Raw genomic sequence first — 24,868 nt, forward strand, 5'->3', positions numbered from 1 at the left:
CACACACAAAACACGCACACACACACACACACACACACACACCACAGAGATATACACACACCTTGATGGCCAGGTGTTTTTGTTTCACATGCTCATCCGCAGAGTTTAAAGCAGCATAATAGCCAGTAACACCTTACCTTGACTCTATTTTACAAAACATCCATAGTTGACTCATAAGCAGTAAATACACATTATAATAAACAGCTGCGGTTTAATTTAAGTAGGGTATATTACTTAATGGTTAAGTGAACAATTACATACATTACCTCAACAGTAATGTCATATTGCAAAAGTGTATAGGCAACATTCTAAACCTGCCATTGGTCATTAATAATTTTCCTTGTCATGAAGTGCTAGGCTATTAATGCCTAATAGTATATTCATGCTGTATCTGATGTTTATTATGTAAACCTGTAACTCTCGTGTTCCTTTGGTGCTTATGAATGTGTTATGAATGCATTATTAGTCGATTCGTTGTTTTTATGGCTTTGTCAAAAATATGGTCATCATATATTTGATTACTATGGATACGTTTTTCAAAGATGAGGAGCTTTTATGATTCTGAAATATATGGGACTCGAAGACAAAATGACTGATTCGATTGAAAGTCGTGTATTGTACTGGAGCAAATCGACAAATTCAATCAACGCGTTTAAAAAATAAATAAAATAGAATGCCATGGACGCTTGATTGCAAAGAAAATAGCATCCTTTACCTGAGTTATGATTTGGTCATTTTCTGTAATTGATTGAGTTTTGTTTAGATAAAATTGTGATTAGAAACAAATCTTATCATGCCATGACATATTTGGGATCTCCGGAGAAGAGGAAGCTACAGTGCCTTGCAAAAGTATTCAGACCCCTTGGATTTCTTCACATTTTATTTTGTTACAAAGTGGGAATAAAGTGTATTTAATTGTCATTATTTTGTCAACAATCTACACAAAATACTCTGTAGCCTAATGTCAAAGTGGAAGAAAAAGTCAAACGTTTTTTAAAGATGAATAGAAATGAAATAAGTAAAATATAGTAGTAGGATAAGTATTCAGCTCCCTGAATCAATACATGTTAGAAACACCTTTGGCATCGGTTACAGCTGTGAGTCTTCTTGGGTAAGTCTCTAAGAGCTTTGCACACCTGGATTGTGCAATATTTGCCCATTATTCTTTCCACAATTCTTCAAGCTCTGTCAAAATGTTGGGGATCATGGCTAGACAGCATTTTCAAGTCTTGCCATAGATTTTCAAGCAGATTTAAGTCAAAACTGTAACTTGGCCACTCAGGAGCATTCACTGTCTTCTTAGTAAGCAACTCCGTTGTAGATTTGGCCTTCTGTTGTAGGTTATTGTCCTGCTGAAAGGTGAATTCCTTTCCCAGTCTCAGGTGTAAAGCAGACTGAAGCAAATTTTCCTCTAGGATTTTGCCTGTGCTTAGCTACATCACACTTTTTATCCTGAAAACCTCCCCAGCATTTGTTGATGTCAAGCATACCCATACCATGATGCAGCAACAACATGCTTGAAAATAAGGAGCCAGTTACTCAGTGATGTGTTGTGATAGATTTGGCCCAGACATATGGCTTTGCATTCAGACCAAAATGTGTATTACTTTGCTGTTGTTTTTTTGCAGTATTACTTTAGTGCCTTGTTTAATATATAATCCACAGCATAATTATTAACTTGACCATGCTTAAAGAGATGTTCAGTGTCTGATTTGTTGTTGTTGCCCATCTACCAATCACTGCCCTTCTTTGAGGCTGTCGAAAAGATCCCTTATCTTTGTAGTTGAATCTGTGTTTGAAACGCAATACTTGACTGAGGGACCTTACAGATGTTTTCTGTCTAGGGGACAGAGGAAGGGTTAGTCATTTAAAAAATCATGTCAACCCCTTTTATTTCACACAGAGTGAGTCCATGTAACTTATTGTGTGATTTGTTGAGCCACATTTTTTACTCCTGAACTAATTTAGGCTTGCCTAAACAAAGGGGCTGAATACTTACGCAACGACTATATTTTAGTTATGACTTTTATTTTTAATAAAACATTTCAAAATAATATTTCTTCCAATTTGAGATGACAGAGTGTTTTGTGTAGATTGTTGACACCACAAAAATGTGAAGAAATCCAAGGGCTCTAAATACTTTTGCAAGGCACTGTACATGGCGTTAGTTATTAGTACGTTGTCTTGTTTGTTCTACATCTGTCTTTAATCATGAATCATAAAAGACTAATTGCGAAGGGAGCAGGACCAGGTCAGTGCCAGGGAAATCCCTCCTCTACCTTCAACCACTGCTCCTCACGGTAGCCCTGTTAGCCTCTCTCTCTCCCAAACCCGTTGACCACTTCCGTCCACCGGTACTGTACAACCACAGAGGAAATGTATTGTGACATATCAATACATTTTTGATTGGAAGAGATTCATCCCTCTCAGCAGGTTTTCTCGGCCAACGAGGTTGTCCGAATCTTTGAACTCTCCCGGCTATTCTTGGTACTGTGGTGTCTTTGTAAGGTTCAAAATATTTGTCTTTTCATTACGTAATACATATCCACTTGCGCTTGAGCTGGGTAGGTGCACACTTGTAGTGAGTACCAGGACCTTGAATTTAGATTCAAACTCTATAGAATATTGACTCTAAAATCTGACTCCAGTACCTCAAATGAGTACTGGCATCTATTTCATTCTATGCAGTGGTATACCCAAGCACACTGAAGCTCAGCCTGTGTAAAGAACATGTCATCCATGCTGCTAGTTGACTGCATGCTGCCAGTTGACTGCATGCTGCCAATTGACTTCAAGAAATCACATCAAGTGCTTGTGCCTCCTACTTCCTCTCCCCTACCACTCTTTCTTTGCGCTCCTCTCCACCCCCTCCCTCTCTCCCTCCCTCTCTTGCACACTCTAGCTATTTAAAGCATGAAGTAAAGCATTACATCCACAGAAGGGTTCATGTCTGTCTTTGATTGACACACTGAGGAGTATTGGCACTTCAGGCTCTAGCAGCTAGATCAGTTGAACCAGCGTACAGTGTTATGATATTGGGTTGCCTTTGCACCTTCCCATTAACAATTAAATATTTATCTCTGATTTTATGCTCGCTAGATAGTCCCCATGAAATATTTACTTATCTACTTCTCTCTCCTACGTAATAGCTGCTCCTATAGCAGTGTGGGTCTTTCATTTTTTTTCAATATGTCAACTTGCAAGCTGCTTTTTTGTTTCCTTTCCTCCCTCACTCTGTTCTCTGCTCATTGCAAAATGTGAGTTAACATCTTGGTAAGCTTTTATGGCACATTGTGAAGATTTGCACATTGAAACGTTTCAACGAGCATGACCAATCCATGCAAGTGGAGTTTTCAGTCGGTTAACAACGTCAGGCAGTTGCCATGTTGGAAGTGTGATCTAGCTTGTGTACAACCCCTCGTTTGTTATGCAAAGACTTCTGCATTGCATTAATGTGATGCGTTTCTATCGATCGTTTATCAAAAACAGTTGTCAGCTCGTCTGACATTCGTATAGCCTATCTGTCACTGATGAGCACAGAGCTCCAATCATCTCTTAGAGTCATTGTTTTGCCTTGTACATTGTTTGAATTTGAGATTACATCCTCAATAGGACTTTCAAGTAGTCTGTTTCAGTTGCAAGTTTTGTGTAAGGAAGCGCACGGTATAAATCGTCCAATGAAATGCTTACACGCAGGTTCCTTCTCGACAATGCTACAACAATAAGAAATAATAAAAGATAAGAATAGGAACATAAAGTCAATGACAGTAGAATAGAATAAACACTTTAGCATAAGTATAATACAGGAAGGCAAAATTTATAGTACAATGTGTATACATTTCACAGTATAAGAAGAGTATGCTAGCAGCAGTTGTGATGTGTGTGTGCAGCATAAATGTATATGTACTGTATGTGTGTGTATGTCTGTGTGGGTGTGTGCATGAGTGAGCGCATGTGTACTATGGTGCGAAGAATCAGAGCAGGTGGTCAGTTTGACTGTTCAGCAGTCTGATGGCTTGTAGATAGAAACTGACTGGTGAGGACGTGCAGATTTCAACAAAAGCCAACCATTTATTGTGTTTGAGTGCCTAAACATGATGGAGGATTTTTAAGTTTCCCAGTTTTGCTTCTGACTTTTGATTTGGTTCCACATTTTCTTCGATTCGTACCTGGAAAGTGCCCATATCCTTCATTTTGGGCATAGTGCGAAGAGAATGGGATTTTGAACTGACAAAACCCACTGTGCACACCGTGTCATTTCAACGTGGAAATGTGGAACATTTTTGTTTGAGACATTAATCAATGAGATTTCAACCTTTATTCAACCACTCAAAAAGACAGCCAGAGTTTGTTAAATTCCCAATATGTTATAACTATGCTCTCAACCATATAAAAGCACAACTAAATTCCAATAAAAAACAATATCTGATTTTGGTTGTCATCTAATGGCACTTTCAACCAGTTAAAAGCACATCAAAATTGAAATAGGAATACACTGTCAGACATTTTGTATTTATATAACAACTTAATATGTTATCACTGTGCTTCATCTAATAGCACAACCAAATGACCTGGATTGTAGTTGAGATTACATTAAAAGTACATAGTGCAAGTGATCAATGCTGTTCGAGATTCTACGCAGATATTTAAATTGTGAATATCTCCACAGATCCTGCGACCTTTGCATGCTGTCTTGAACATGCACATTTTCTGTGATTACGTAAAGACTTTTATAGTTACAGTAACCTTAAAATGTGGCCATGGATGAGTTACTAATTTAAGGTGGAATAAAAACTGCCAAATTAGTTTGAAAGATAGCCTTAACTTTACTGTTTTACAAAAGTCATATTGAATTGTGTTAGGTTGACAAAGCAACAAAATTTCAACATTTAAAGGAGATTTATGTAATGCTTGGATAGTTCCATCTGAGCCACTGGCTTAATCCTATTCTTTAACATTATTTTTGGTGTAGTTGGAGACTTGAACATAAATTAATAGGCTATTTACAAGTTAATAGGCTATTTACTGTATAGCAAAACTGATATTGAATTGTGTTTGGTTTTAAACGCAACCAAATATTTGCGTTTTAAGAAGATATATATTTTGTGCCACTGACTTAGTCTGACTTTAATTCCAGTTTGTCTCCAAATTAATAATTGATATGTTGGATTCATGTCCCCTATCTCAACCAAAAGTCAAAGTTAAAGAATAGGACTAAATAAAATAAAATCAAACTTTAAATACACAAAATAAAGTTTGATTTGATTTAGTCCTATTCATTAACTTAGATTTTTGGATGAAATTGTCACGCCCTGACCATAGAGATCCTTTTTATGTCTCTATTTTGGTTTGGTCAGGGTGTGAGTTGGGGTGGGTATTCTATGTTCTATTATTTGTATTTCTATGTTTTGGCCGGGTAGGGTTCTCAATCAGGGACAGCTGTCTATCGTTGTCTCTGATTGAGAACCATACTTAGGTAGCCCTTTTTCCCACCTGTCTTTGTGGGAAGTTGACTTTGTTAATGGCACTTAGCCTTTAGCTTCACGGTTTGTTTTGTAGTGTTTATTGTTTTGTCGGCGTATTCACCTAAATAAAAGAAAATGTACGCTCACCACGCTGCACCTTGGTCCAGTTCTTTCAACGGCCGTGACAGAAATGTAGACGAGAATCCAACATATTCATTATTAACTTGAAGATTCAATTTGACATCAACCAAAGCTTGAAATCCTAGGCCTTTATGTATTGTCTATTTTTAGTTGAAACCTTGGTTGAATTGAAACAATAGCTGTTGATGACTTTGCAAATGCTACACTGAACAAAAATATAAATGCAACATGTAGTGTTAGTCCCATGTTTTATGTGTTGAAATAAAAGATCCCAGACATTTTCCATACCCACAAAAAGAGTATTTCTCTAAAATGTTGTTCACAAATGTGCTTACATCTGTTAGTGAGCATTTCTCCTTTGCCAAGATAATCCATCCACCTGACAGGTGTGGCATAACAAGAAGCTGATTAAACAGCATGATCCTTACACATGTGTACCTTGTGCTGGGGACAATAAAATGCTACTTTAAAATGTGCAGTTTTGTCACACAACACAATACCACAGATGTCTCAAGTTTTGAGGGAGCGTGCAATTGGCATGATGACTGTAGGAATGTGCACCAGAGCTGTTGCCAGAGAATTGAATGGTAATTTCTCTATCATAAGCCACCTCCAACGTTGTTTTAGAGCACTTGGCAGTATGTCCAACCGGCCTTACAACCGCAGACCACGTGTATGGCGTCGTGTGGGCGAGCGGTTTACTGATGTCAACGTTGTGACAGGCGGGTTATGGTATGGGCAGGCATAAGCTACATACAACGAACACAATTGAATTTTATCTATGGCAATTTGAATGCACAGAGATACCATGATGAGATCCTGAGGCCCATTGTCGTGCCATTCATCCGCCGCCATCACCTCATGTTTCAGCCTGATAATGCACGGTCCCATGTCACAATTATCTGTACACAATTCCTGGAAGCTGAAAATGTCCCAGTTCTCCCATGGCCTGCATACTCACCAGACATGTCACCCATTGAGCATGTTCAGGATGCTCTGGATCAACATGTCCGACAGCGTGTTCCAGTAGCCACCAATATCCAGCAACTTCGCACAGCCATTGAAAAGGAGTGGAACAGCACTCCACAGACCACAATCAACAGCCTGATCAACTCTACACGAAGGAGATCTGCATGAGTCAAATGGTGGTCAGACCAGATACTGACTGGTTTTCTGATCCACGCCCCTACCTTTTTTTTAAAGGTATTTGTGACCAACAAATGCATATCTGTATTTCCAGTCATGTGAAATCCATAGATTAGGGCGTAATGAATTTATTCTAATTGACTATTTCCTTATATGAACTGTAACTCAGTGAAATCTTGGAAATTGTTACATGTTGCATTTATATTTTGGTTCAGTATATATAGGCCTAAATAGTATAATGTTGATGATGTATGACTTATAGAGAGTATGGTTGTTATATGTTATATTTGCTCTGTTAAACCTTCCCTTTGGAATGACTTCGATAGCAACAGTGAATGTATTTAGTGATTAAAGAGATCTCTCAATAATCATTCTCATGATAGCACATTGTTAGTAGTTAGTGATGAATATCAAAGTTAAGCAGGTCTTGGTTAAAAGCCTAGATGGGAGACCAAATGGAGGTGCTGCCCAACTTGTTTTGTTATTTTTATAGTGGATATAACGTTGAATATCTGACGTTGTTTCAAAGATAGAAATGCAACATATTTTATAAAAGGTTTGTCTATGTTGAAAATTGGTTACCATGAAGACATAAGTCCGTGGTTGAAATTTCACACTCAAAACAACCGTTTTTGATGACTTTTTGCAAATCCAATGTATTTTCCACATAGATTCCACATCACAATACGTTGGCAAATATACGCTGAAACAACATTGATTCAACCTATTTGTGCCGAGTGGGAACTGTCTCTTTTATTCATATAGGCCTACTACAGTTCACAGTTGTAGCATTTGGGATGATAATCATTTCCCCAAGTATTCCCGCTCTGTAGTTTTTTTCAGTGAGTTCTATGTATGTACCTTCAGAGCACCCGGAGAAAATAAGACTCCTGCATGCTATTTCTCAACCCTTTTGTTGTTCAGCAATAGCCTCTTTTCCTGACCTCTGTTTTTGAAGTGTAATGAACCAGGTGAAGATTGTAATTGTATAGACAGCGGCAGTCTTTCCACCTGCTCTCTGTTCTCTCTTCATGCAACAGACTCTACCTATTTAGACTCTCCCTATGCAAGATCTCCCTGTGTTTGTTTTTGTTCGCATGTCTTGTTTCGGGCATTTCCATATGATTCTAATCCCTATAGGCAGTGACATAGACAGCCTGCTATAGCAGCAGAAAGACCCAACTCTTTGTGTGTGTGTCCATGGCGTGTTTAGGGTTAATGTTGCATCGGCGCCTCCTGATTGCCTGGCTAGTGGAGTGACCTTTCACCCGTTGTAGGGCAGGGCGTGGAGCGGAGAGAGGAGGGGGGGAAAAGAGAAGGTGGGGGCAGCTATCAGGTATTCTAAGGGTGAGGGGGGGGGGGGGTCAAGTGGGGGAAGAGGGAGGGGGAAGGGTTGTAAATATACAGTGTAGGGGAGAGTGGGGTAAATTGAGCCAAAGGGGTAAGTTGAGCCACCCAAATTTATAATTTGACCAAGTATTTAGGAAGAGGCCATGATTTCATGGAGTCTATGAAGCAAGGAACCACATGGAAAAAGGGGTAAGCAAGTTAGATCCAAAAAATAGATTTTTACCAAGTCAAATGAATGTATTGTGTTAGAGGTGTCATGATGCTTGCATCTAAACCAACGTAGATCATTTTAAGATGGTTCAGTTGGGATCTCTATAAGCTTCAATATGAGGTCCTAAGCCTAGCATGAAGTGCATCCTTGTAGATGTGTGTGCTAATATAGTCAACATGTTTGCCTTCGGGTAAGTTGAGCCAATGGTTGATCCAATGGTGAACCCTGACCTCCCAGACAAGCTTAATGTGTTTTCTGCGCGCTTTGAGGAAACAAGTGCATAGACACTCAACCCCCCACTTCATGTACCCCCCCTCCCGACACCATTCACCATACAGGAGGCTGAGGTGAGAACTGTTTTCAAAAAGCAGAACATAAGGAAAGCCGAAGGGCCGGATCAACTTGCCCCAGCTGTGCTCCACCACTGTGTGGAACAACTGGCTCCAGTGTTCACTGACATTTGTAACATTTTCCTTATGCCATTGTACAGTACCACAGTATCCACCACCATCACCCAAAACACCCTGCCTCAAACACCTGAGCCCCATCGCCCTGACTTCTGTGGCGTTTCAATGCCATGTCCTAGCCTACTTAACATCATGCACATCCCCATTGATGGATGCACTCCAGTTTGCCTAGAGAGCTAATAGACCCATTGAAGACGCTGTCGACCTGGCATTCCACCACAGATTGCAACACCTGCAGACACCTAACAACTACTTACGCCTCTTGTTCATAGACTTTTGGCTCGGCCTTCAAAAACATGAATCCCCACAAACTATTCACTAAGCTGAAGGACATGAACATCAACCCAGCTATGTGCCACTGGATACTGGACTTCCTGAGGAACAGAAGCCAGACTGTCAAGGTAAACAATCTGACATCTCGACCTCTGACCCTCAGTACTGGTGCACCACAAGGTTGCGTTCTGTCCGCTCTGCTCTTCTCCCTCTTCACGAACCAGTTTACATCTCATGAGACCACAGATGAGGTCTTTAAATATGCTGATGACGCCACCATAGTCAGCTTCATCACAGACAACAGTGAAACACATTACCGCCGTGAAGTGGCCTTTTGCCTTTTGGTAGGCTGTCATTGTAAATAAGAATTTGTTCTTAACTGACTTGCCTAGTTAAATAAAGGTTAAATAAAAAGTGGCTCAGGCGGTGACGTAGTGTAAGGACTACGACCTCATGCTCAATGCCTCAGAAAACGCAGAGATAGCCATAGACTACAGGCACTTACATAATTGAAATGGGACGCCAACTCCAACCACACCATCAAGAAGGCCCAGCAGAGGCTTTACCTTCAAAGCCAACTGAAAATGTACAGGGTCAGCTGCTGGTTCAGTTTTACACAGCCATCATACAGCGCATTATCATATCATTCATTACATTTAGGTATGGGAACATGGACAGTCACATTAAGAAGATACTACAGAGGGTTGTGTCAAATGCCTTAAAGATCACTGGCTTTGACCTTCCCTCTGTGAGCTCTCTGCACACCAAGCGCACATTCAAATGTGCGGAAATAAATCATCAACGACCCCCCCCCCCCCACCCCTCCAGCCAATTAACTCTTTCCGCCCCTACCCTCTGGAAGGCGTTTTAAAAAAAGTTTTCCCCCGCAGCAGTCAGAACGTTGAACTCCCTTCGCATTGGTTGTATGGCAATAAAGTATATTGTATCTTGTAACGCATGGTGTGATTGTGGTAATGTACAGGAACTCAAGTCCCTTTGTTCTCTCGATCTGGAATCCTTCACAATTAAATGCCGACCGGATCCCTTCCCGAGATAATTTTCTTCAGTCATCATCACTGCCATGTATATTCCCCCCAAGCCTACACCGTGACGGCTCTCAAGGAACTACACTGGATTATATGCCAACTGGAAACCGCATATCCTGGGGCCACATTTATTAAAGCTGGGGACTTTAATAAAGGAAATCTGAGGAAAACGCTACCGAAATTCTATCAACACATCTCCTGTGCTACACGCTGAACATGGACCCTGGCTCTTTGCTACTCTGCCTTCCGGCACAGTTACAAGGCTCTCCCCCGACCTTTCTTCTGTCACGACTTCAGCCGAAGTTGATGCCTCTCCTTGTTCGGGTGGTGTTCGGCGGTCGACGTCACCGGCCTTCTAGCCATCGCCAATCCACTTTTAATTTTCCATTTGTTTTGTCTTTTGTTTTCTACACACCTGGTTTCAATTCCCCCATTACATGTTCATTATTTAACCCTCTGGTTTCCCCCATGTTTGTGTGCGTGTTTGTTTTATTGTAAGGCTGTAACTGACGGCTGGTATATTGTTGCCGGGTTATGTTATTTACGCCCGTTTATTTCGTGGTACCGGTATTTTTACAGCACCATAGTATTGTATTTATACTGGTGTTTTCTTATATTATATACCTTGTCCACGCATCTCAGCTCTCCTGCGCCTGACTCCTTCCACCAGTTACCCACAGCATTGCCACCTTCAGCAATTTAGATCACACCTCCATTCTGCTCCTCCCCACCTATAGGCAGAAACTTAAACAGGAAGCTCCCATGAAAAGGACTGTTCAACATTGGTCTGACCAATCGGAATCTATGCTTCAAGATTGTTTTGATCACGCAGACTGGGAAATGTTCCGGGTCGCCTCTGAGAATGGCATCAACATAGACACTAACTCGGTGACTGGGTTCATCAGGAAGTGCATAGAGGATCTTGTTGCCAATGTGAAAATTAGAACTTATCCAAGCCAAAAACAATGGACAGGTGACAGCATTCCTGTAAAACTAAAAGTGCGAACCACTGCAGTTAACCATGGAAAGGTGACTGGGAACATGGACTTGTACAAACAGACCATCTACGACCTCCGTGAGGCAATCAGAAAGGTAAAACGACAGTACAGGGACAAAGGGGAGTCACAATTCAACGGCTCAGACATGAGACGTATGTGGCAGGAACTCCAGACAATCACGGATTATAAAGGGAAAGCCAGCTACGTCGCGGACACCGACGCCTCACTCCCAGACGAGCTAAACACGATGAAGTAAACATACAGCTTCACGAGGACTGTGCACTCTCCGTCTCCGTGGCCGACGTGAGTAAGTCATTTAAGCGTGTTAACCCTCGCAAGGCTGCTGGCCCAGACGGCATCCCAAGCCGCGATCTCAGAGCATGTGCAGACCAGCTGGCTCGAGTGTTGTCAACATGTGCTTCAAGAGGTCCACCATTGTTCCTGTACCCAAGAAAGCGAAGGTAACTGAACTAAATGACTATCGCCCTGTAGCGCTCACTTCTGTCATCATGCAGTACTTTGAGATGCAGATCGCTTCCACCTTACCCGACACCCAAGACCAACTACAATTTGCATATCTCCCAAACAGATCCACGGATGTCGCAATCGCCATTGCACTGCACACACTGCCCTATCCCACCGTTTGTGTGTGTGCGTGCGTGTGTGTGTGTGTGTGTAAAGGTGGCTGTTTTTGTAGTGTCGCTCTACTTTTCCCCATCTTCACCAACACCAAGGTGGACAATGATCCAATTCCTTAACTAGGCTCTGTGTAGTGGTNCTCTCTCTCTCTCTCATTTGGCATAATCAGCTTAGAACTGCAACCATGGGCCTGCTATCCTGCAGGTTCCCAGCCCACCCCATAAAAACAGCACACAGCACACACACACAATCAGCTTTCTTGACCACCATTCCCAGGATGTATAGGCTGTTGACCCACACATTACAGTATAGTGTATACAGGATCTTCTTATTTTTGTCAGTTTGCTACAGGAGGAAAATGATCCTGCAACAACAGGAAATGTGAATAATTATGTGGATTATAATTAATGGGCATTTTTTTACAAGCTATGGTGCTGCTAAGCTACATCCCTTGCTATTGTATGGCCTTGTTGTAACAGTTATTATCCGGAGCCTTTGAGCTTTGTATGGTGAGAGTGAATTTAGTTTAATTTATGGTTGAGATTCAGGCTCGAGTTCCATTGCATCCCTGTGTAAAACTGCTCCTCTTTTGAAGGGCGTAGGCAGCAGAGAATGGCTAGTAGGGATGTGAGGTGCATTCAGCTAAGCTGAAATGTTGAATTATCACTCAAAACAAAAACAGTATTGAATTTAACGTTTGATACGAACATTGCAACTTCAGGCATTCTGAATGCACCGTTTGTAGAATACAAAGTTCGAACACACCGGTTGTGAATATAGCCCTAAAAATTGTGTGTTACAATTATTTCTCAACATCAATGTTGACAGACTGGTCTTTTTTTAATGTGAAATCAAAACATTAATTCATAAAAAAATTCAAATAATAAGGTTTTATTGTCAAATTCACCGTATAGTTGCAATGAAATAAGCATCAGATAACAAGTTGTAAATACCAGATCAAATCTGCACATTATGTTGTCTACACGCTTAAGGTCAATCACAGCTATAGGAAGAAGACGTGAGCATTTTGACTGAAGTGCTTTATAGCGGTAGTGCAGTGCCAACATATATCACGGCTTTGGCAGTTCGCTGCTTAATCTCGTTACCCTACTTCTCTATACACTCTTAGAAAAAAAGGTCCTATCTAGAACCTAAAAGGGTTCTTCGGCTGTCCCGATAGGAGAACCCTTTGAAGAACCCTTTTTGGTTCCAGGTAGAACCCTTTCCCCAGAGGGTTCTACATTGAACCCAAAAGAGTTCTGCCTGGAGCCAAAAATGGTGTACATAGGAGCCGTTAATCAGTAGCCCTGTTTTATTTTATTTTTAAGAGGCACCTTTTTGAGGTCCCCACCCCTTTCCCTTCCTCCATCTCTCGCCCCTCTCCTCTGCTCTCCACATGCATTGAGAGGAAGTTAGCTGGGAGTGGGGGTGTGTGCATGTGGGGGAGGGGCGCAGTGCTCAGAGAGAGAGAGAGAGAATGCAAGCTGCTGTCTTTGAAGCCTATTGTTTTTTTCTTCTCTCTCTCTTTCTCCCGCTCGCTCTCTCTATCTCTCTCCCTTTCTGCATTTCATTCCCCACTCCCCCATCATCCTCTGAGCTTGGTTGCTGATTGGCCAAGCCAAGGGTGAAATTAGACAGGAAGTAGCTCTGGATAAAAAGAAAAGGCAAAGCGGTGCTACATGACTGAGACTTCCTGTGTGCTCCATTTCCTGCTTGACCTTTCACCTTGCCCATGGGCCCCACATAGTTAATTTGGTGGGATTTGGAGGTCTGCAGCTACCCTGGTGCATGTGTGTGTGTGTGTTAGCATGTGTGTGTACTTCTTTCATTCCGCTGAGTTGGTTGAGCTGTCGTGGGCCCCTTTGCTTGGTAGACTGTATATGTAATGCTGTTGTGTAATTGTCGCTATTCTTCGGCTACGCCATCTTCCCTAAAACTAATTTTGGCCTCCATTTTCAAAACTCCATGGTCTGTTGTAGTTATACTCTTAAATGAAAAGGACTGTAAGGGTTACTTAGGCCAACCACCCACTGACTTAAGTTTAAAAGTTAATCACATAATCACAGTTTGTGTGTGTGTATTTGTGTTGGTAGGCGTTTACAGTATGTTAGTATGGTCATGAGTATTTTATCTATGTGCCCTTTTATTTTAGCAAGTGTGTTCAGACCTACATTTATGGCGTGCCTTTGTTGGTTTTTGACTGTATCTTGTAAATCAAGGGGCATCTACAAAGTCTGTATGCACTTGATGCTTGTGGTGTGGGTGTGTTTGTGTTTTCAGCACACATAGTGTGTGTGTGTGTGTGTGTGTGTGTGTGTGTGTGTGTGTGTGTGTGTGTGTGTGTGTGTGTGTGTGTGTGTGTGTGTGTGTGTGTGTGTGTGTGTGTGTGTGTGTGCGCGCGCGCGCATTCAAACGTGAATGTGTGGAGCCTAAGTGACGGTGTGGGTGTGTTTAAAAAAAAAAATACATATTTAAACAAACAAAATATGTCACAATACTAATTCTGATGTATGTTCAAATATACACATGTGCGGACGAGTGGGTGTGTTTGTTTTTAATCTGCTTGGTGGGTGTGTGACTTGGTGTGTTATGTGTGGGCGTCTGGGTGTGTGTTTATGATTATGGGCTATGGAATGCTCCTCATTGTTTTTTCCTTCCACCGGGAGGACGGCCGGGTCCTCCAGCCCTGCTGAGACTGTCCCAACATGCATCGGTGAGCCACCGGTGGGGGTGGGGGGGGGGCTCTAGGGACCTTTCCAATGCTAAACAGACGGCCTGATGGGAATGGGAGGCGAGCCACCCAGGGCGACATGCATGCCTGTGTAACAGCTCTCTGTGAAAATCGTACCTCCTCTGTGTACGCGTGTGTAGATTTTACCCCTATGTAAAATTACCTGAGGGTGTGCGTGTTGTGCAATTGAGCTTGAACTTGGCACGGAAAGTTTATTTTTTCTACATTTGTGGTTCCTTATTTGTAAAGTCTACAGTATGAATGTAAAGGTTTGAGTATTGTAGTTGTGTTTGTTTATTAAATGGTGAGATGATACTGAGTACAGTTCTCCAATAGGCGGCCCGCGGGCAATTTTTTTTTTTGCCTCGAAGGTTTCTGAGCAAAATAAAAAAGAGAATAAATAAATATACACTACCAGTAAAAAGTATGAATACACCTACTCATTCAAGGGTTTTTCTTAATTTTTACATTTTTTTACATTGTAGAATAATATTGAAGACGTCAAAACTATGAAATAACACATATGGAATCATGTAGTCACCAAGAAAGTGTTAAACAAATCAAAATATATTTGAGATTTGAGATTCTTCATAGTAGCCACCCTTTGCCTTGATGGCTGCTTTGCACACTCTTGGCATTCTCTCAACCAGCTTCATGAGGTAGTCACCTTGAATGCATTTCAATTAACAGGTGTGCCTTGTTAAAAGTGAATTTGTGGAATTTCTTTCCTTCTAAATGTGTTTGAGCCAATCAGTTGTGTTGTGACAAGGTAGGGGTGGTATATAGAAGATAGCCCTATTTGGTAAAAGACCAAGTCCATATTATGGCAAGAACAGCTCAAATAAGCAAAGAGAAACTACAGACGATCATTACTTTAAGACATGATGGTCAGTTAATCCAGAAAATGTAAAGAACTTTGAACGTTTTTTCAAGTGCAGTCGCAAAAACCATCAAGCGCTTTTTTGGTCTGATGAGTCCAAATTTCAGATTTTTGGTTCCAACCGTTGTGTATTTGTCTAGACGCAGAGTAGGTGAACGGATGATCTCCGCATGTGGGGTTCCTACCGTGAAGCATGGAGGAGGAGGTGTGGGGTGCTTTGCTGGTGACACTGTCAGTGATTTATTTAGAATTCAAGGCACACTTAACCAGAATTATGCAGCGATATGCCATCCCATCTGGTTTGCGCTTAGTGGGACTATCATTTGTTTTTCAACAGGACAATGATCCAAAACACCTCCAGGCTGTGTAAGGGCTATTTGACCAAGACGGAGAGTGATGGTTGCTGCATCAGAAGATCTAGCCTCCACAATCACCCAAGCTCAACCCAATTATGATGATTTGGGATGAGTTGGACCACAGACTGAAGAAAAAGCCGCCAACAAGTGCTCGGCATATGTGGGAACTCATTCAAGACTGTTGGAAAATATATATATACAAAAGTATGTGGACACCCCTTCAAATTAGTGGATTTGGCTATTTCACATTTTTTGCTGACAGGTGCATAAAATCGAGCACACAGCCATGCAAACTCCATAGACAACCATTGACAGTAGAATGGCCTTACTGAAGAGGTTAGTGACTTTCTACGTGGCACTGTCATAGGATGCCACCTTTCCAACAAGTCAGTTTGTCAACTTTCTGCCCTTGTCGAGCTGCCCCGGTCAACTGTAAGTGCTGTTATTGTGAAGTGGAAACATCTAGGAATCAATAATGGCTCAGCCTTGAAGTAGCAGGCCACACAAGCTCACAGAACGGGACCGCCGAGTGCTGAACCACGTAGTGCGTAAAAATCAGCTGTCCTCGGTTGCAAACCTCAGCTTCATGAAATGGGTTTCCATGGCCGAGCAGCTGCACAGTACCAAGTGTCGGCTGGAGTGGTGTACAGCACGCCACCATTGGACTCTGGAGCAGTGGAAACGCGTTCTATGTAGTGATGAATCACGCTTCACAATCTGGCAGTCCAACGGACTAAGCTGGGTTTGGCAGATGCCAGGAGAATACTACCTACCCCAATGCATAGTGCCAACTGTAAAGAATAATGGTCCGGGCTGTTTTTCATAGTTAGGACTAGGCCCCTGGCCTGCACAGTCAACCCCATCAAGCACCTTTGGGATGAATTGGAACGCTGACTGCGAGCCAGGCCTAATCACCCAACATCAGAGCCCGACCTCACTAATGCTCTTGTGGCTGAATGGAAGAAAGTCCCCACAGCAATGTTCCAACATCTATGTAATTTTCGTTATTGGACATAAAATGCCAGGAAATGATATTGAAAGTACATTTACATTTTTAGTAATTTAGTACACTCTCTTAATCGAAATGACTTACAGTAGTGAGCATCAAGTGATTATAATTTAGGAAATCTGTTCCAGAGTATTCCCATGCGTAAATAGAGGGATATGTGATCATACCCAAATGTTACCAAGGCTTGAAAGTATTCTGTTTTTGTAAAATACTATATCTGTTTAGGATTCTTGCGGTCAATTTGCAGTGTACAAATTATTTAGAGCTATGTTCCGGCCCCCCGACCAAGGAGAAATCAGCCCACGGCTGAATGTAATTGGGGACCCCTGCCGTGGAGGCCTACCCTTGAATGAAATGTTGCGGGAGAGATCTTCAAAGGAGAGGTATACAGGAACCAAAATTGATGACATGAGTATAATGGAGGACAGAGGATCAAGCCATTCAGTTAGGACCTTTCGAAACCTCCCGCAAGTCCATTTTCCCCTTGCATAACCAAACAGTGTATGTACAACATGTACACACTTACGTACATACAAACACACCTTCGCTCTTCGTCACAGGTCTGCAGCAAACGTGCTCCCTGACACTTTCACTCTTCCTCATTTTCAATGTTTGGGATGTCTGTCCTTTATGGAGTGTGCTCTCTCGCTCTCTCTCTCTATTCCCTCTCTCTATTCTTCCCACCTGCTGTGCTTCTACCACCCCACCATATATTCCCTGACCATTATATTCTTTCACATGGTAATGCTGTGGTCTCACCCCCCCCCCCCCCCCCCCACACCTTCAGACCAATAGAGTCTCCTGATCAGTCTAAAGGCCCTTCACTTTTGACCCCACAAGCGCAAAGCTGTGGGCTTGAGGCTTCTAAGCGTCCAGGCCCCTCGTCTTTCTCCTATTGTCCTGTTGGTACCACCTCAAGCTATATATGTTAGTTGCTACCTCAAGGGCAAAGTCAGTAACACAGACATAAACATTCATTAAGCTTCAGCTGAGCTTTGTTTTTGAAGAATTTCAAATGTTTGTTCATTTTGGAGTATTTGCTATGTGAGGTCTGGAGCATGTGGAGGGCAGACCACCCCTGAAGGGAAGAACAACAACAGATGAATGGGTGCAACCATATTGTCTCCTCGCCACTCATCCATCTTCCCCTCCTCTCCCCTGTCGTCATGGCGTCAGCCAATGAGATGCCTGGAAGTTGGCGGTCAGTGTTGTCTAGGTTCATTTAATTTAACAGTTGGTGTGGGTGTGGGGCCGATAGTTGAGGGGGGTTGAAGGGGCAAATGTGAGTTAAGTGTTGGGTGGGGGAGTATGTAGATGTGGGGGTAGGGTGGATGGTTACGTCTATTGATGTATTGATTTGCGGGGCAGGGACTTTGATGGATGAAAAAGTGTTTTTGCCGAGGAGGAAAAGTACCAGGAGCTTGGTGGCCTTGGTAGTTCTGCTCACTGCACCATCCCACATTCTCCGCTAACCCCCCAGACCAGCACGCCCCCATCAAACCAGGCCTAAATCTCAATTCAAAGGCTCACCCATCCCCCTCACTTGCTCCCCTCACAAACAGCCTACCGTGGGCGGTGAAGCCTGAAGCTCGGCCATGATCTTGGCTGTTGATTTGGTGGCTTTCACAAGTTTACCCAAAATGGCCAAAGCGATTTGTTTTCAAGACTTTGTGGTAGCCTTCGAGTAACTGAACCATTCCATGTGGCTAAAGAGTCATTAGTGCCTTAATGGTTACAGCACATTCAACCCATTGCTGAACTACCATCCACCAGTGTTGCACAGGAAGCAGGAACATCTTAGCCTCATCGCCAAAATGCCCGGAAACCTTTCGGAATGTTGCTGCTCTTGAAAACAACATGTGCCGTGATTGTATTGGGTTGCTTTATGGTAATATATGTGTAGAACGTCATTTACCTGAGGCCCATGAGCTTAGATTGGCCCTTTCATGTGTTTTGTCGTGCAGAGCCCAAGAGGCGAGGCAGGGAATTTTTATTCGATTGTGTCTCTCCTGGGTGTGGAAACTAGGGTTCAGAGGTCACCAGGGGATTGACACATATTAACCCTTTACAAACCAGCAGAGCAGTGAGCTGCCCCTCCCGTATGACCCCTGGCGCCCATTCTCTTCTCTACACACACACCAAACACACACAACCTCTCACATAGATCATTAGAGCTCCCTCTAGAGTTTCAATCAGGACACTGGCAACCAATTCCCAGCTCTGTGTTTCAGTTGCCCTTAGGCACACAGATCTAGCATCAGCTTACCCTCTAAAATCTGGTGGTAAATGCGAAAACTGACCGTACATCTAGGAGTGACATCATCCTACTCCCAGACAGAGATCCTAATGGGTTAAATCAGGAAAATTTGATAGGCTACTAATACCTACCTGCTACCCCTCCCTGTCCTCTTTTCTCTCCTCTCTATATTCCCCTGATCTCCTCCACTTTGCCTTCTCTGTGACCAAATCTTTGAATATATCTGTGAGTACTACGTTGGTACTGAGTGGTTCAATATACAAGTTATTCAGCTTGTTTGTTTATTCTTGTATTTTGGGGAACCTTGATGTTGTTATGGCAATTGTCCTCCCCCTGCTCCAGTTCTTTCTCTCTCACTCCTATTTGCGCCTTGTAACACTCTGTCCCTTTCTCGCAAGCGTTCCCCTGCAGTCAACTCTCTCTCGCTTGATGCCAACCTCACACACTCTCTCCCTCTACTATACTCTGTAATAGTTTGACTCTCTCTCTCTCTCACTCTCTCACTCTCTCTCTCCCTCTCTCTGAGTCCAGGCCAGCAACAGGCAGCGGGATATGCAAGCTGGCAGATGCTGATGAGCTGAGACACACACACACACACTTTCAGCGTCGCTCATGTGTACTGAACCAGGATGTTAAAACCTGAAACACAAGACTGCCAACCGTGTGTGTGTGTGTGTGTGTGTGTGTGCGTGTGTGTGTGTGTGTGTGTGTGTGTGTGTGTGTGTGTGTGTGTGTGTGTGTGTGTGTGTCTGTCTGTCTTTCTTGACAGCTTGTCATAACTTTCAATGGTGCATTGGCGGTCAGTACAATGGAGCTCATCGTTTTTTTTTTATGGTCACAGACTTCTCAGTTGAGAGGCTCAAAGTATTGGAGTTGTACATATATAAAATATATGGAGTAGTGACACCGATGCTCTTTCCTCTCACAGTTGCTGCAGGCAAACTGTGAGATACACCGGTCTTTTTGATGCTGAACTGCGAACCAGAGAACCCAATCATGCTGCCGATTCAATGAAATTAAGAATGACGTTTCACCCCAAAATATTTTTGGGGGCTCCCAGTTTGGTCAATTTCCATGTAGGTTCAGAATAAAAAATAATCCGAATAGGATGGTTAATTAAGTAATAATGCCCGAGAAACTGGTGTTGGGTGGATATATTTAGAACACAACCCAGTCGTTAGTTCTAAATGTTCCATTGCCATACAGGTTGGCAACGTTCTTATCCCTTGCTTGCTAGCTAGCCAACTACGGCTAACTTACAGTCATGTCAAGAAGTGCAGCCAGAATAACAGCAAAGTAACTGCATTTGTTTAAGCTGTTTTCTAGTGACAGTTATTTGGATACCTCCATAACAATGAGCTAATGAGGCAAGATTTCATCTGGCATAGAAAATGTGCTCTCTCGTTAGGACACTGTTGTTCAGAGGAGCTAGCCAACAACACCACTAACACAATCACTTCAAACTGAAGCTGGAAAGACTGCGAAATAGCTGCACTTCGTTTCATTTGAAGTTTTTTCAATTGACATTTGTTTATATCTATAAAAAATTATGCCTGCTGATTCATGATTTAGAAACGCAGCCTGCTTGTCTGTCTTGTCCCGACTCCCGACACGTTCATTATTATGGGACAGCTGGAGATTGAATTTCAATCTAGAAAATTTTTGCAAATGTTGGAGAGACAGACCGCGAGGTTCATACAAATCTCCGCTGTTGAAAACTAAATATTAGTCTAAAAGAAATCTAAGATAATGTCTAGATACTTTTTATAGTGGAGATCAAGTATACAAATTGCCTGGCTGGGGAGATGAGACAGTGGATTACACAGTCAGATGGAACAGAGTAAATAGGCATTTCAACGTCATAGATTTAGCCGGTGGTAACTTGTGGAATAGACACCGGCTGGAATGCGGTTTCATCCAATCAGCATTCAGGATTAGAACCACCCATTGTATAATATAATATAACCACACAACAGGTAATAGTTTAACCAAAGCCATTTGACTGCATGAAATATGTAAATGTTTTACAGCAATGTTTGAGTTGAATATTTTGTAATAGCATTTCTCTCTCTTTCGCTCTCTCTTTCTCTCGTTCACTCTCTCTTAGGACCAGGAAGCTCCAGATCAGAAACATTCCTCCACACCTGCAGTGGGAGGTGAGTGCCCCTGGTTTGACCAGAACATAGTTTCACCACATCAAAATGTATCAATGGGTCCGTTAGTGTCTCTCAACCAGTTAGTGTTACTTTTAGACGGAAAAGCATAGATTAGTCCCTGCTACAACAAAAGTAAGTAATCAGAAAAAAATCTGTTCAGAACAGAATGTTCTGTGTAGCCGTCTGAGATGTGAGTGAGTTAAGGGGGTAAAAGGCGTTTAGATTAACTATGGCTGCGGGCATGAGCGTGTGTTCGTATGTGCATTTGTGTCTTTATTGTGTGTGTCTGTGTGAGTGTGTGCTGGCGTGGGCGTCGAGTGGCGCACGCTGCCGCTGACAGCTGGACGAAGACAGGCCACATGTCTCTGCTAAGGCTTGGCTCTTTCGCTCTCTCTCTCTCTATCTCTCTCCCTCTCTTTCTCTCCCTCCCTCTCTTTCTCTCCACTCCGTCCTGCCGGGCGCTCTCGTGCAGCGCAGCGTGTAACTTCCCTAGCTGGCCACATGAGGGTAACGTTTCTCCACCCATGTTATAGCCCTGCACATGAGCCACAGTACAGCAAGGAATAAAAAAAGAGGCCCAATGTCAGAGGTAGAAACACCAGGGAAGTCAAACCAAGCTTCTGGACGGCCGCATATGCCATTTATCCAAGCGACATACAGTAGTGGGTGCCACAATTATACGTATGGGTGGTACCGGAAGTCGAACCCATTATCCTGGCATTGCAAGCACCATGCTCTACCAACAGAGCTACACAGGACATCAGTGTCTGATTTCGACCAGGGAAGCGTCTCTCTCCAGTCAGGAACACTAATCAGTTAAGTGGCAGGTTGAAAGGATGACCCTTTGACCCTTGAGGACTGGAACTGCTTTATACTGATGTAGCAAGTGAGACAAATAAGAGAACATTGGAGAAACCCAGTTTAGGTGCAAATGTTGTAACACAACTATAATGAAATTGTGTTCTCCCCTCCCTAGGTGCTGGATGGTCTGCTGGCCCAATATGGAACCGTTGAGAACTGCGAACAAGGTAAGATAATAGAGTTATTCTGTCCTTTTCATAACCAGTCAGACTTCGCTCTGAACATCTCATCTGCAAATCCAATGATAAGGCTTCCTTTACACACTCACTGGGCGAGATTATACTGAGATTCGCAGTAATCCTTTGCACTTTGCTCAATGCTTTTGCACCGCAAAAATGTCGCTCACTGTTTTCTATCCCTGAGACCTGACCGGATCTGCTTACCCTATCCATCTGAGCTACAAAACAAAAGCATATTCATAAAGCGTCTCAGAATAGGAGTGGTGATCTAGGATCAGGTCCTACCTGTCCAGGTAATCTTAGTCATTAAGATCTAAGAGGCACTCCTACTCTGAGGTGCCTTATGATCAGAGTTCTGACAGTCCTTCTGTAGTCCAAGCACCTCCCTTCGTGAATACAGCTCATTAAGAAATAGCTTGGAGTATACCAGTCTACCGGAAACACTGTGAGAGGGAAGTCTTTATGTCAGTGGTAAATCACTGCCTCTCAGTCCTTCTCTGTCAGCGAATCAGATTTGATCAATGGGATATCCCATGCTCTGTCATAGGTCAATCAATGTCAATAACTCTCAGTGCTCAACTGTTCAGGAAATGGAAAGGAGGTGGGTTTATAGCCTCTGACTTAAGCAATCTCCCCTCCTCTCTCTCCTCTCTCTCTCTCCTTGCGTCTCTCTCTCTCATCCCCTCTCCTCTCACTCTGGCTGCTTTTCTTAGTGAACACAGACAGTGAGACTGCGGTGGTCAACGTCACATATGGAACTCGGGAACATGCCAGACAGTAAGTATCCCATAGTACATTATATTTTCTATATCTCTACTTCCAAATGTACCCACTCCATATCCTTTCACACCTTGCTTATCTGATTGTTTTTGTGCCCATATAATATAGGCCATTGAGCAGACGCATTTATCCAAAGGGACTTACAGTCATGAGTGCATACATTTTACATCCCAGGACTCAAACACAATATCCTGGCATTGCAAGCACCATGCTCTACCAACTGAGCTACAGAGGACCATACGAACAAGGCGTATAGGGCTAAATTATGTCCAAATGTTGCTCAATAGTTGAATACTCAAATCAAATCAAAGTTTATTTGTCATGTGCGCCGAATACAACAGTGAAATGCTTACTTACAGGCCCTAACCAACAGTGCAATTTTTAAGGAAAAAATAGGTATTAGGTGAACAATAGATAAGTAAAGAAATAAAACCAACAGTAAAAAGACAGTGAAAAATAACAGTAGCGAGGCTATATACAGTTTTTTATTTATTTATTTATTTTTATTTATTTTAACGTTATTTTACCAGGTAAGTTGACTGAGAACACGTTCTCATTTGCAGCAACGACCTGGGGAATAGTTACAGGGGAGAGGAGGGGGATGAATGAGCCAATTGTTAGGTGACCATGATGGTTTGAGGGCCAGATTGGGAATTTAGCCAGGACACCGGGGTTAACACCCCTACTCTTACGATAAGTGCCATGGGATCTTTAATGACCTCAGAGAGTCAGGACACCCGTTTAACGTCCCATCCGAAAGACGGCACCCTACACAGGGCAGTGTCCCCAATCACTGCCCTGGGGCATTGGGATATTTTTTAGACCAGAGGAAAGAGTGCCTCCTACTGGCCCTCCAACACCACTTCCAGCAGCATCTAGTCTCCCATCCAGGGCCTGACCAGGACCAACCCTGCTTAGCTTCAGAAGCAAGCCAGTAGTGGTATGCAGGGTGGTATGCTGCTGGCAAGCGAGGCTATATACAGTAGTGAGGCTATATACAGGCACCGGTTAGTCGGGCTAATTGAGGTACTCTGAATAGTCTATTATACTTGATAAGAGATCCTAGCTATTTGAATCTTTGTCAAACTCCACATGTTGATGCATGATACACTACATGGCCAAAAGTATGTGGACACCTGCACGTCAAAAATCTTGTTTACAAAATCATGGGCATTAATATGGAGTTGATCCCCTCTTTGCTTCTATAACAGCCTCCACTCTTCTGGGAAGGCTTTCCACTAGATGTTGGAACATTGCTTCAGGGACTGGGTTCCATTCAGCCAGAAGAGCATTAGTGAGGTCGGGCACTGATGTTTGGCAATTATGCCTAGCTCGCAGTCGGTGCTCCAATTCATCCCAAATGTGTTCAATGGGGTTGAGGTCAGTGCTCTGTGCAGGCCAGTCAAGTTCTTCCACACCAATCTCGACAAACCATTTCTGTAGGGACCTCGCTTTATGCATGGGGGCATTGTCATGCTGAAACCGGAACGGGCCTTCCCCATACTGTTGCCACAAAGTTGGAAGCACAGAATCTTCTAGAATGTAATTGAATGCTGTAGCGTTAAGATTTCCCCTTCACTGAAACTAAGGGACCTAGCCCGAACCATGAAAAACAGCCCCCGACCATTATTCCTCCTCCACCAAACTTTACAGCTGGCACTATACATTGGGGCAGGTAGCGTTCTCCTGGCAACACAGATTTGTCCGTCGGACTGCCAGATGGTAAAGTGTGATTCATCACTGCAGAGAATGCATTTCCACTGCTCCAGAGTCCAATAGCGGCGAGCTTTACACCACTCCAGCCGGCGCTTGGCATTGCGCATGGTGATCTTAGGCTTGTGTGCGGCTGGTCGTCCATGGAAACCCATTTCATGAATCTCCCGACTAACACTTCTTGTGCTGATGTTGCTTCTAGAGGCAGTT

General features: G+C 42.9%; 1 protein-coding gene across 3 annotated transcripts in view; it reads left to right on the forward strand.

The window, feature by feature from the left end:
* LOC129828741 (insulin-like growth factor 2 mRNA-binding protein 1) overlaps positions 1-24,868 on the forward strand; it is a 57,362-nt gene that overhangs the window by 24,049 nt on the left and 8,445 nt on the right. For 2 of the 3 annotated variants that reach the window (XM_055889915.1, XM_055889923.1), the window contains exons 3-5: positions 21,077-21,125; positions 22,102-22,153; positions 22,879-22,942. In XM_055889915.1, the coding sequence (XP_055745890.1) occupies positions 21,077-21,125; positions 22,102-22,153; positions 22,879-22,942 (165 nt within the window). The remainder of the gene's footprint in view (positions 1-21,076; positions 21,126-22,101; positions 22,154-22,878; positions 22,943-24,868) is intronic. The other variant, XM_055889932.1, reaches the window with a different exon arrangement.

The sequence above is a fragment of the Salvelinus fontinalis genome, chromosome 2 (genome assembly GCF_029448725.1).
Source record: "Salvelinus fontinalis isolate EN_2023a chromosome 2, ASM2944872v1, whole genome shotgun sequence".
NCBI lineage: Eukaryota > Metazoa > Chordata > Actinopteri > Salmoniformes > Salmonidae > Salvelinus > Salvelinus fontinalis.